At 41.0% G+C, this 14,315-nt stretch overlaps 1 protein-coding gene across 2 annotated transcripts in view; it reads right to left on the bottom strand.

Annotated features, from left to right (window-relative positions):
- Positions 1-14,315, bottom strand: part of NCOA2 (nuclear receptor coactivator 2) — a 197,073-nt gene that overhangs the window by 30,797 nt on the left and 151,961 nt on the right. For both annotated transcript variants that reach the window (XM_075141677.1, XM_075141678.1), the window contains exons 11-13: positions 14,146-14,293; positions 10,687-11,956; positions 1,701-1,911 (exon numbers count right to left, since the gene is read on the bottom strand). In XM_075141677.1, coding sequence (XP_074997778.1) covers positions 1,701-1,911; positions 10,687-11,956; positions 14,146-14,293 — 1,629 coding nt within the window. The remainder of the gene's footprint in view (positions 1-1,700; positions 1,912-10,686; positions 11,957-14,145; positions 14,294-14,315) is intronic.

The following is a 14,315-nucleotide window of genomic DNA, read 5'->3' as shown; positions in this document are numbered from 1 at the left end:
GTAGCTTTGCCAGCACCCACTGATCCTACAAAAAGGAAAGCTGGAAATGCAGCACAAAATAACAACACAGTTGATGAGATGTGATGGTGCTCAGATCACATATTCTACTCTTGGTTAGGATGGGACTGAAGGAGGCTCCCTGTCCCCCACGCAACAAATTCTAGCAATTTGGCAAATCTAGCAGCTTTCAAGTCTTTTTTTTTTAAACAGATAAAAATATTTTAAGTATTTTCATGTAAAACCTGTAAAATGAAAGCTGATTATTTCTTCAGAAAAAAAAATTAAAAATCCCAAACTTCTTTCGGAATTGTGTATGATTTGAAATTCATTCTACGTTACTTTTGTATATAAGAATGACCATATGAGAAGCCACTCACTATTTCTGTGCACCTGTTTTCTGTATGCTCTTCTACTGAAAACAAGGCTGAAGTTCCCTAAGGGAATCAGGCACAGACACAAGACTGAGCCGGGGGAAAATGTTTTAGGGTTTTAATTTACATGGGAAAAGGATGCTGCTTTTACAGAACTGCTGCTAACCACCAAGACACTCTCATTTACAGTCATACTGTTACTGTATTGCCGGTAGCTTTGAAAGCAGATTTAAAGCCAGGTTAACTCTGGAAAGCCAAAAGGCTACAGTGGAAGGAACCAGCAGACCTGGCTTCAGAAAGAATATGCTAAAGATTTCATATGCACAGAGATTTCTTTCTGACTTAGGTGCTGCTGCTGCTGTTAATACCCCCATACTTACAAAAATGAGTACATTCAATCCAAGCATCTTTCTCTGAGCAACATTGATAACAAATGATAATATAAGGATCTGTAGTGGTTTTAATATTAATTTAAACACTAATATTTATTATTAATAGTAGTATTAATATTTATTTAAACACTTCTAAGTAGTAATTTGAGTTCATTTGAAAGTGGCACGGTGTTATTTTAATATCATCAGAATGGCTAAAAATATTATCTAAGCCCTATGTTTTATAAAAAAAACCACCAGTGTAATTTAAGGAAGTAAACAGATGCTGCCATCCTAGCCCACAGGAGAAAAAAATGAAGCAGGGGCTTTTTATGCTATTTTCTTCAACATTCGTAGCTGATAAGACTTCTGTCTTGCTCGCTTTCCATTATTCTACGGTGGTAGACTAACATTTCAATGCTGAATTGTAAGTTAATTAATAAAGTTAAGGAACGCTGTCAGCTGGAAGTGACTCAATTAAAAGCCACAATTTCAAATTAAACTTGGGCATTCCTCTTAATCATATGTCTTTCTATTAATCTTGTGGTTTTAGAAGATGACTCTCCTTCACGCTTAGAAAAGCCTCTGTTGTCCCTTTTACTGAAAGAGCTGCTGGAAAGGAGCGATCTGCATCAGAACAAAATGCACGTGCCCTCCGTGCCAAAGCCCCCACCAACAGCAGCATCACCCATAATCACAGCAGGGGACCTTTCATTTGTTTTGAGGGTACCCCTTAAAACTCGTCAGAGGGCACGGGCTTCCAGGGTGCTGAGTGAATTAGACATAACCTCCACACGTCTTTCGGAATGGGACGACCGCAGAGGGCGCTATGTCATCACGCAAGACCAGACCAGGACGAGGAGCTGCCCGGTTCCTCCCCGGGCGACCCAGGGGCACCACCATCGCCGCTTTGGGGGTTCGCAAGCTTTGCCTACACGCGCATGGAAGGCGGACTCACTGCTCTGTGAAATCCTCATTGCTGGTTTCTGTGTGGCCACAGCCGCGCCGGGGCTGTTGTCACTGGTGAGCTGCATGAGGTCATTGATGATGGCTTGCTTGTCGACCGAGCCCGCTGGCGCGCCTGGGCGGCTATCTGGGAAAAGCTGCGGTAACTGGCTGTTCTGCAGGTCATCCAGAATCTCCTCCAAGTTATCCAATTCACTGCCTGGCTGCAATAAAAAAAACACAAACCCACAGTACACTTCACTGCTCGCCGGCTGTCGGCGTCCTGCTCGCGCCGAGCCAGGCAGCCCGTAACAGTTACGCCTGCACGGGCTTGGGATGCTTCCTGCATGAAGCCCGATGTAAGGAAGCTCACAAAGCTGTCGAAAAGGGACTGTGCAGGCTTCCCAGTGTTCCTCTGCAACGCGTTTAGGCAGCCCGGTGTGGCACTGGCACCCCTTCAAAACCCCGGCATCGGGACGTACAAACAGCCACACGATCTGCACCTCGGGCAAAGGGGAGATTCTCCCTGTGCATGTGTGACCGGTGCAGACAGCAGGGATAATTTAGCAGGGGAAGAGATCCAACAGGGATGAAGATGGGGGTTTATGTAGGTATAACCAATATTCCTTTCAGCACAGTCATATTTCTCGTCTCTTTATGACTTGATTAGAAGCATATAATGGAAAAGTTGCTTCATGGCTAAAACAATTCCCCATACGCATTTTCTTTGTTACATTCAAAAACTTAGCACTCAATAACTCTATATCAAGTTAACTGGCAAGAAATACACATTTCAGTGAAGTTCTATAAATTAAAACCTGTCAACTAGTTACTAGATTTAGGAATTTATTTTGCACACAACTTCCCAAATCAGTGAAAATAACTTCTCTACAGTAAGGAAAAAAAGAGAAATCTAGTTACATTCAATTCAGTAGAAACTTACCATGAAATAAAGATGGGGAAAAAATTAAGTTCATCCTATACTAACACAAATACTGACCTGCATGTTTTTCTTACAAATGTTGATTTTCACCAGTATTTTTTTTTTTGTCTGTCTATAAATCTCAGAATTAAATTTTTTTTCTGACTGAAATTTGGAAATTATTACAAGTATATTCTCCACTCCTAAACCTTTAAATAGGGTAGAACTCTTTTGGGTAATAATTACCAACAGGCAGTCCAGTCTCAGTTACCACCAAGTTGCACAGGAAACATTTCATGACAGTATTTATAACAAAAACCTACTCAAAATCAGCGCCTTCATTAGGAAATGTGCAATGACGGCAGAGAGGCAGAGAGCGAGCAGCCAGCCGTGAAGGATGGGGAACCGAGAAATAACACCGCAAACATGCACACAACTGAAACACAATTCTTCCTGTTCTTTTTTTTTGTCCTACTGCCACATCGTGAATTTGTTACTCACTGAGCGCAAGCTTACACCGCAGATCACAGGATAATGTAGAAATACTTGAGATGGCTTTAAACTACCTACCGAGGCTCCCGCAGCCTAGCTAGGAAGCACTGCACATTAGTCCGTACTAAACTCCTGCTGCCACAGCCCACCTGCTCCTGGGAAGCCTGGCCATTTTATTGAAAGGGAGCTAAGATGCCTCGAGGTTACATCTCTACATACCTTTTTTGGATGACTGATTGCAGATAAACACGGTATTACTCTTTACTCCTTCCACATCACCTCCTAGTCTTACAGATCGGAATGTATAGTGCAAAAGAGGAAGGAGTTTACTCCGTTAAAAGGCAGCATGTGGGTGATCTGGAGGCTGGTGTTATTGGCAAAATGGCAGGAAATCACAGAATCAGAAGACTGGAAGGAATGTAAAGCCTCGAGGCAAAATCAGTGTGTGCCATTCCCTACAGAAGTTCATATAGCCTCTTGTTAAAGACATCCACTGACAGAAAATCCAGAGCTTCCCCAGGGAATTGGTTTCAGCACTCTGCCATCCTTCCTATTTGAGTTTTTTTCCCCAGTGTCAATGCAAGATCTCCCTCACTGAAATTTAGGCCCTTCCTTCCTGTTGTATTTTGAATCTGGAGAACAAATTGTGTTCCCCTTTCTTTTTCTAACCCTTTCTGTATTTGAAAACATGTGCCTTTTTTGTTTTTAAGATGAAGTTAATAAGCAATCTCAACTTGTTGAATTTTCTTCACTTCTCACTCATCTTGTGCTCATTGCGATCCCTAGACACAGCTCTGAAAAAGTCCTATTCTAGCTAGTTGTTCCCTCCTTTTTTTTTAAAGTCATTATTCTTGACTAATTACAATAAATAACATTTGTTCATCCTGAATGTTCTCCTAAGATTTCTCCTCTCTATCTCCTGGTTGCAGCTGAATTTGAATTCTGTCCGCCAGTGTATTTGCAGACATTCAAGTGTCACATGCAGCTTTACCAAGCATACACTCTATTCTTTCATTGGGTCATTTAAGTTAACTAAAACACTGAGCAGCTCTAGATGCTGCACGAGCTCCTGCAGCACCTCCATTTTGGCAGTGAATCCTTAAATAATTACTTTGTGTGTAAGGATTTCCAAACAGCTTCCTACCCACTCACAGCAGTTTCATCTTGACCATGCATTCTAATCTGCTTATGAAAATGCCACGTGTAAGAGTGCCAAAGAGCCTTACTCAAACCAAGACGCATGGCATACGCTGCTTCCCTTACGCCAAAAAGCCCACTACCCTCTTGCAGAAGAAAAACAGGTTGGTCCGACATTACCTCCTCTTGACAAATCCCGCTGCTGACTTGCTGCCTTCAAGGCACTCAGGAGCAGCTGGGTGGACACAGCACACCCACAGAAAAGGTAGAGCCAGGAGGAATCAAATGTGATTATAGGAAGCCTAAACCATTGTGTGGACAGGTGATAAGCAGATTCAAAAAGGCGCTGCGAGAGACAGTGGTGAGCGACGTTTCTAGGAGCCGCATTTTGAGCACTGGGAGATCTGGTACAAGAAGACCGCAAGAGCCGGTAGAGGAGACTGATGTAGAGTATCATAAATTATAGAGGGATGATTCAGTACTCTTTGGGGGAATTAAGACATATGGCCTTCATTAAACATATCTGAGACAACAGCGAAGGGAAGTTTTATATGTTAGAGGGGTTTTTTTTGTTTGGTTTTGTGCAGGACTTTGTGTCTTTTTTTCTTCTTTTTTTTAACATTCTGGCTACTGCAATTCTTCGTTTAAACATCAGATGTAAAAAAATAACCAAACCCAAAACAAAGCCACAGAAGAACATATTGATCCAAATGTGTCGGAAAACTGCACTCCCCAAGATGCTTTTAATTCCTCTCAGGAAGTGGCAAAGAAAGGCCAAAAACAACAGATGTATTATAACAACACAAATACATAACCTTCCTTTTTTTGCTTAACATAATCAATATCAAATATTTGATCTTTATTTTTTGATGAGATGAGGGTTCTCAACTGCTGCAAAGGCTCCAAAATAGATTTAGAATTAACACCAAGCTATGATGTTAGCCTAAGTCTTTCCAGACTCACCCTCAAACAGCACCATATGCGCAGAAACTAGCATTAAAATATTTACTTGGTTAGTTTCATGGGATTTTTCTTTTATTTATATTTTATATTTATTTTATTAATGGTCTAAACTGAACTTTATGTAAATAGAAAGCACACCCTAACCTCCCTGTAAAACAATTATTTGTCATGAATTTAAAAAAAAAAAATGCCTGATAAAGTGCTAAGCATCACAAGAAAGTTCTCGTGCACATATTTTCATTATCTCTAAGCAATGCAATTACAACAATCTCTGTAGAACTGGGACACTAAGTGCCAGAAAACATAAGACAAATTGTGTTTAGAAATACTTTTGCACTTGAAAAAGTACCTACTTTCAAAGTACTTATCACCATCATGTAGAGAAAGGTAGATTAAAGTGTTAATTGCTTACTGAAAGGCAGTTACACCTCAACATGAAGTTTGGCTTACAAAAGTTTCTATGTCAAAGTCTAACTTCCATGGATTGTAAAGGACTGGATAAGATTCTAAACTCTCTGGAGATCTCTTTTCCACCATGGGCAATGCCCATGGCTTGCACTGAGACCCTGTATTCCAAACTTCATACATGTATACATTTCCTTTATGACAACATACGACAGAGGCATCTGTGCCTTTTTCCTTACAACAGGATGTCTTTTGGTGGAGACACAACTTGAAACTATACCTGCCATATATAAATCCCAAGTTAGCTCATTAGCTATCTCTGTAGCATGGGCAAAACATTTGACTATAAAAGGTAAACACAACCAAATCCCTGCTCCAAACTGGCCATAAATTAAAGGATTATAAAAAGAAGAAAAAAGTAAATTAGAAGTGGAATCAATATAGTCTTTTTCTCCCTGGTAACTGCATTAAACAAACAATGGATAGAAATCCCATTACATTATCAAGCTAATCTACTACTAACTTCTGGAAACAGAACCCTAGTTGAAAGACATTCAGAAAATGGAACCCCCATTCTAAGGTTTTGGTAGAATTTCAAGAAGAAACCAATGTCCTTCATGGATTTAATGGATTCTGGACATCAAGCAATAGGTTTTTGGAAGATGAGGGGCATGTGTAAAGAAAATAATTTAGTACTGGGAAGATACTGGCTTCCGCATAAAGCAAGAGGACAGCAGAGTTGACGAAGTGTGTGAGGAACACCAGAACAGTTTCTGATTTTAGGACAAAAAGGTACATGCTTAAGATGATTTCTGGAACAGCATTGCTGGAGACTCTGGCATTGCAAAGTCCCTGTCAGACACACAGGTTGTCTATATTGTCTGCTGGCTAAAAAAGAAGAGAGTACACTTACACAGATAAGGCTTTTACTCTGCACTATGCCAAGTGCTTTCTCAGAGAATAAGTCACTTCAAATTTCTACATCTTAGTTTCTTCATCTGTAATATGAATATAATAATCCACACCCAATTTTACAGAAGAGTTTTGCAGTGCAAAACAATGTGGCTAAAAATGTTTCTTTAGCAAGGCAATACCTGACATTGTTCAGCGCATGACGTTTCTCTGACATCCCCCTACGCTTTCACTCTCCTTCCCCCAAGCTGTTAGCCAGTCCTTGTCGGATTTGACCATCCGCTGACCACTACACGGGCTGCTCCCGACCAGCAGCAGTGTGTGCTGGCTGCAGCCAGAAGCACAACGAGGGTTTTTTCGAGAGACAGCACAAGCAGAGGGGCACAGGGAAGGAGGGTGTGGGATGAAGTCCCACCACGGCAGCTCCACAGTAGCTGGTGGGCCAGCAGGGAATCGTAGGCTTACTGCTGAGGGATGCCCTATAAAATAAACCTGTAGCAAATCAGGACTTGTGTTTCCATTGCCTTCCCTTTTTAATAGTGGAGAACGATAAAGAGCACTCAGTTACGGTGCTTGATAGCACCACTGTTGGTGCTGTAGGAAAAGCTCCGCTGAGCCTCCCCAGTAGGTCTCTCTTTCATCCTCTCCCCCACAGCAGCCTTAACTGGAATAGCAATCAGCCTAATGGAGCTTGATAACTATCATCCCACCAAGGAAGGGAAACAGGTACGGTGGCACTGGAAATATTCTCTGCCATTTGAGAAAGGCTTCCTGTCAGTTGCTGCTCTCTGCAGAAGTATATGTTTAAACACACTACCTAGCAGACTGCTATTTTTAGTACAGTGGTGCACTTCAAAGCATTTCCTGCTCAGAAAGTCACACCAAAAGTAAAAGGAGAAAACGTAACGGCTCTGCTGCCTCCCAACACCCCGATTCCCCTTGCAGAGGCCATCCCACTGCCGTTCCGCTGCAGTTTCCAGAGAAACTGCACACTCCAGTGACTAATTACTTAAAAATACAACATTCCTCGGGGAGGAGAAGTTTTAAATAAACCTGTAAAATAGGTAACACAAGCACATGGCTAATTTTTACATACGGGAGGAAGAAGCGGGAGGGGGACGCAGGAGGATGGAAGAATTTAGCACAAGAATCTGTGTTCTAGTCTTGTACTAAATAGTTCCAGCTTTGATCTAAATTTAGGCAATGAGCACTTCCTGTGGGAGACCGTCTTCCAAAGCTGAAGATTTTTGATGCTAAATATTTTCAGTGATTTTATAATTGGGGTAAAGTGGTTATTTGTTTAAAGGCCTGGCCTTCAGCTAGATAAATGCTTACATTATTTTACATTCCCCACCATTTCCTCTCCTACTCCACATTAGACTTCTTCTGTTTATTCAGCTCCAGGTTTCACTGCATTTTAAGTAGGTTTTAAAACTCTATTTACAACCAACGGGAGCAACAAAAAGCCCTTCTGTCATTATCCAGCAGCCTTCCATCACAGCTGCGGGACTGCCTTCCCCTTACCTCGGCGCTGAGGAAGCCCCAGCACTTCAGCCCTTACCACTTTGTCATGACTCCTGCACTGCTTCGTGGTTTTCTGAACAGCCCCAACTCCTGGACCTTCCTGTACCTCTGCTTCCCTCTCTCGTGGGAGATAATCTCCGTCTTCAAATTTTAAGAAAAGGCAATACATCCATAGTCCATACTCCAACCCCCTCAAATCCCTCCCCGGACCTCAGAAACATGAAGCCTAAAAATAAAAAATGAATAAACTATTCACTTCACAAAGTTCGTAATATTGGGGACCTGATCTTCAAATGCTTGAGGTTGGCAATGCTTGTAGACACTGAAGTCTCTTTCTTTAAAGTCAGTCTTACAGTTACATGTTTACATTTAGGGTGAGAAGCAACTTGCCTATCTTTAGTCATGAAAAAGAAAGGCAGCTAGTTTAAACTAGCCATCTAGGCTACCATTAGTCAATGGGAACATCACTAGAGAGCAGCTTACGTTCCCTATTTTAGACACACATTAGGATAAGATTAAAAAAGTCCTGTAGTATTTTTCTCTTTTTCCATCAATGATGAAAGGAGCTCATAGCAGTACCTTGCCCTGGACAGCTAACTCCCAGAGGGGACACAGCCTGCTCTTTGCGAATGGGTTCACAAGCTAAGCTGTTTCTTGTCTACCCCACAGAGATCATGAAAGAGGAAATTTTAATTCTTTTAGAAATTTAATTCTTGGGGAGTAAATCATCTGAAGACCATGATTTTAATCTGCTTAGAAAGACGTAACTTTTTTGGCGATTACCAAATTCTACATTCTTGTCCAGTATCAAGGACTGAAGGATCTCTGCCTTCAATCCAGTATTGACTTCTATGTGTAGTATCTGAACTAGGAATTTAAATCTATTAGATATTTTTACAATAGTTTATTCTTGCCAGTTTAGCTGTGAATTTCTTGATATCTGATTTTCTAGCCTAACAAAGCATAAGTTTTCACAGAGAATCTAAGCCCTCCCTCTACAGGCACTACAAAATCGTAGCTGTATTCAGAACTAAACTAACATCCAGGCTTGAGGATTAATCCCTGTAGAAATTAGTGTAATTTGGCTCAGATTCCCCTTAAAGTATGGGAAGGATTGAAAAACCACAATTGCTTCTACATAATGGCAATAGCTGTCAAATTCTGTTGAAACACAAGAAGTGAAGTAACCTTAGGAGACGCTTGGATAACTGAGATTTTAACAATGCTGTGTCCACGCTGTAGTGGCACGTGTGGCCTCTACGTTTTGTGGTTATAACCACTGTTGAAAGAACTGTCTGGTTAGAGACTGCCAAAGTAAAAAAAAAAAATCCAATGCTGTGACTTAGGGCTAAGAAAATCTTGTCTCTCCCTCCTCAGCCTTAAAATACAATATAGAAAATATAAAAAAGGATGTATTTATATACACACAATAATAAAAATACAATAGATTCACAAAAATAAACCCAGCTCAAACCCAGCCTGCACATTAAAAATACACAGTGTTTTAAAAGTGAAGGATATGGCTGTGAATGACAGTCATGAACATTTGCTGTGTATGATCTGATCATGATTTACAAACTAAGGCTTCATGCACAGGGCACTGCTTAGGGATCAATGACCAGCTGGGAGAGTTGATAGTGTAGGACAAAGCTAAGGATCATTAACTCCAGCTAGTTATAAACTCCCCAGAAAATGCCTTATACTAAAATTGATATTGTAATTACCCATTTTATAAATAAAATAAACAGTAATATTGAAGGAGCAAATTGCTTTTGCTGCATCCCTTTTTCTTGCAAAGCTCTGAAAACTGGACCATTCTGGGTGGTGTGAACCTGGTGCTTTTTGAAAGTGAATTCTGCATGAAGGCCAGTGAAATAACACTTTTTAGCACAGGTCCTAGCAACATACAGTTTATTAGTATGTTGGGCAGCAGAGCAACAAGCAATCGTGCACAGAACACAAAGAAATTCTGAATGCAAAATTCAACGCAGATAACCTTGCACAGGGAGACATGATCTCTGCACTGAACAATTAATCATCCACAGGAACTTGGGATTGAATATATAAACTTTTTAAGTAAAAAAACCCCCAACAACAAAACCCCCCTAACTGGCACAGAAACAAGGGAAGTCTATTTGCCTTGATTTGAATTTGCAGATCAAGTATGGCACAAAGATCAGTAAAATGGAAAGTTTGTATCAGTCCTTTCAAAGAACTCCTGTCCTTGAGCATGAACCTGCTTTACAAGGGAGAAGTGTAGTTGCTATGCTGGGCTCGGTCAAGAGCCCATCTAGCCCACAGCGGTTCAACAACAGCCTGTGGGAAAAGCTGTCAGTAACTTAGCATTAACCAACAGTTGCAAGTATTTCCTCTTTGTCTGACTACCATCTGGGAAAGGTTCCCCAGCATTCAGTCCCTGTGTCACCCATCTCCTCCCAGGCAGAGTCTGTTCTTTTAGAGAGAGTGATGATCACAACTTAGTAACACCAACTGGAAAATTGAGTGAGGACTGGATTTGAAAAGACAAGTAACAGCCTCTTGAAGTGTCAAGAAATTACTCCTAGAGGAAGTCTGGAAAAAATCAAGATGGCAGGAATGCAGGTCTAGAACATCTCATTCGCACGTAATGCAAAGATTTGCTTACCTGTTCGTTAGGCTCAAAGCTTATCTCTTCTTTTTCCGTCCTCATAGCTACTAACTTTGTGCTACCGGAAGGGTCTGTCTTACTGTCCAACCGCTCCAGTTTTGGGGGTATGTCTGGTAAACCAATATCTTTAGTATCATCTTTATCTAGCAAGTAGCGAAGTAGTGCATTATTATTCTTCTTAGGACTCGCTGGCTCCTGTTTCACAGTCACCTCCGAACCAGGACCTGTGCTACTGGACTCCTGGTTCAGTTCTTTGCCTGTGGCCTCTGCTGTGAGCTTGGCCAAGTCTACAGGAGAACTACTGTCCTGCAATAGTCTGTGCAAAATTTTATGCTTCTCCTTGAGCGAGGTTCCATGTGCCGAACCCGACCCAGGCAACCCTCCCGCGGAGTCCTTGCTAACGTCTCCCATGGTACTGGACAAAGGCGAAGGCTCCATCTGATCCGATTTGGTGGTCAGCAATTGTAAGAGCTTTGTCTGGCTTTTTCCATCGTGTAGTTTATTCTGTCCATCAGGTCTCTCGCCACTGACAACCGGTGGCATGTTGCTATCACTGTTATCTTTCTGTTCCCCTGAATGGCAGCTGCTCTCTGCTTGTCCAGTTGTACCTTCTGATTGCTCCCCGTATAGTCCAAAGCAGTCTTTAGAGTCCAGGCTTCCCATCTTGCTTAGCTGGGGAGGATTCATGTTCACAGGGGAATTTTGTAAATTTCCCATTTTTAGGTCAGGTGAAGCCAACGACGATCCTAGAGAAACGCCGTGGCCCTCGCTGAGGGCCTGAAGTGCGTTCAGGGAACTGTTGGTGTAGTTATGGCTATTTCCTGTGCTGCTGCAGACTCCCACGGGTGAATGCAAGCTTCCTGCAGGGGAGAACTGACTGGGTGGGATGCGGGGACTTCCTGCCACTCCAGGGCTCACACGATGCCTTGGGGAAAGCATAGAGTTTGGCTGCCCTGGGTTCATGCCAGGGCTGCTTTGTGAGGGGCTATTCATTTTTAGTGCATAGTTACTACCCTGAGGAGTGGATGCTTGTATGCTTGACACATGGTTCATTCCCCCTGAACCACCAAACCTGCCTGCTGGCATGCCCATTTGTTCCTTTGGGCCATTTATGGCAAAATTTATATTGCTACTGATGGTCATATCCTGACCTGGGTTCCCACTGCACATGGCCTGATGGGCAGGGCTGCTGGAGCTAATTGGGTTCAGTATCTTCCCCATTCCTTGTCCAGTCAAATCCTGATTCATTCCACAGACGTTCTGCTCTCTATGTGGCAAGGGGAAGAAAAACAACCCATTAGCTAAAATGACAGTGGCCAACTTGCAATTACATTACAGAAAAAGAAGCAAAACCCCAAACCTCGCTTTAAAATAACACAACAAACCTACAATTAAAAACAAATTGACAATTTGACAAAAGTGAAATGCAACTCCCAACATGGCTGCACATTAACAGTATGGTTTTTCAGTACCTCATTAACAAATCAGTGGAAGAGAGGAAAAACAAAATTATACTTCATTTAAATGACAGTCATTAGAAATGCAGATAGGTTACAATTTCAGACTCTCTCCCTTTAATGTATATCTTTTCCCTACAATTCCGCAATCGCTAATTTCTAGAACTGAGAGAAATCTCAACTGAAACATATGACCCAAACAAATTCATGTTTTACAAGACAGCTGTGAACAGCTGTTTGCTGGAGTTTTGAATTTCTATTAGTTAGCCCCACCACAAGCCCGGAGTGGGCTATTTGCCCACCAAGTTCATAAGTGAAAGGAAAGTTGAAAAAGTCGCATTTCTACACTGCCAGAGTATTTCGATACTGCTCCAAAAAAGCATGTGAGCCAAGAGAACTACTGGATACTACTTCAGAATGGGAACAGTCTGTTAGCAATCCAGTCCTGCATGGGCGTTTAGAAAAAGAGAAGAAAGAAAAAACCCACACACATCGGAGCTGAAACTCGTATTTTAGAGATGTAGGCTGTAAGACAGAGGAAACAGAAGAGAGACACACACACAGAGAGAAAAAGCTCTTGTGAGAGCACCTGGAGATCGCTTCTTTTTTCCTCAGTAGATTTTAATTAATTTATGGGAGGATGCAATATACTTTTTACTTCTGTGCTAAAACTTAAATCAGAAAAATCAGACATATTCCAAATGCTAAAAGCTATAAAAGAGACAGAGTCAAGTAGATTAGGAAGAAAAAAATTAGGTTCTGAGAAAAATCAAATCAACTCTGGACTTTCAAAAACAAATACTAATGGAACATTCCTAGTATATATTTTTGATGAGATGAAAACCATTGCTACTTGCACAGGATAAGTGCAGATAAATCTTCACATTTTGCTAAAGCATGAGAAGTGAAAGAACTGAAGCACACAGAGTGGTGAAGCTTGTTACTCTGTATTTGTTACCTTAGGTATAAATGCAAAGGTGAATGACTAACTATAAAAAGAGAGGTGGATTTTTAAAACCTTATTACAAACACAATAGTACCAGTGTTCCGCTAAAAAAAAAGCAAGAATATTTGCAAGTACCATTTTTAACTTAATAGTGCTTTTTTAGATTTAAAATTTCGCACTTCATGAAATACCAAGTATATTCAGCAATCCAAAGAAAACAAATTTCAGACAGCTTTTGGTAGGTCAGTTTCCCAATCTATGATCTCTGTAAAATGGTTTCAGTTTTAATGACATTTAGAGCTGTTTTCTTCCTCTTAAAAAAGCGATACTGTGGATATAGGGAAACAGCACTGTAATTATAATCAGCAAATAAAACCTGAAACAAAATCTGACACAAGTATACCATGACATGCAATGACTTAATTCAAATTTTACTTTGAAGTTCTGAGGTCAGTGATTACTTATCCTTGACTTTAACATATAATTGCCTGTGCCTTTTCTCTTAAAAAGTAGTAGTGGTGGCATTTCTCAGGATTGGACATATGAAAGCCACTACTCCAAGCACCAGAAAAGACACGGAATGAAGAGAGACAAGGTATTAAAGTATGTAGTTTGTCTAAAATGCAGTTCTAATAACCATAACATATTCTTTAAAGAAGACCCAGGCCCAACATATGACTGACTGTGAACTACAGGAGTTTAATCCTCCAAATTTTTCCAGATTTAATTACATCTGGGAAGTTTTTTGTGTCTACTATGCAAAATACAGGAAATTAAAATACTGAAATTAAGAACATGAGATTAAAGGAAATTTTTGTATGTTTAATGGAAGATCTTGATGTGAAAATCCAGCATCCCATTTGTAAGTCCTGAAATAATCTTACAGTCTTTTCCTGCTGTAAGCATTGAATTCAAAAACTTATTTTGTTTTCATGCTATCAGTTCTAGGTCAACTGAACGTCTATCAGCCTTAAACAATTTATTTGCTTTGGCAACTTTTTAGTTTCCCTGTCTCTCTGCAGAGTGTGGATGTAATAAACCAGTGAGGATTACCTGTGAAGCATATGCAAGGAGATTACAAGCTGAGGTTCACTAGTCGTCTGAGAACGGATGAGCTTGCTCTTTGTTTGGGCAGAAACGATAGTGCCATCAGACAAGGAAAACCGATAAACAGGACTAAACGCTAGTCCCTGCCTCAGCACTGCAAGCAAGCAAAATAACAG

The sequence above is a fragment of the Calonectris borealis genome, chromosome 2 (genome assembly GCF_964195595.1).
Source record: "Calonectris borealis chromosome 2, bCalBor7.hap1.2, whole genome shotgun sequence".
Classification (NCBI taxonomy): domain Eukaryota; kingdom Metazoa; phylum Chordata; class Aves; order Procellariiformes; family Procellariidae; genus Calonectris; species Calonectris borealis.
The sequence above is the reverse complement of the archived record's forward strand: the minus strand, read 5'-3'. Positions and strand labels throughout refer to the sequence as shown.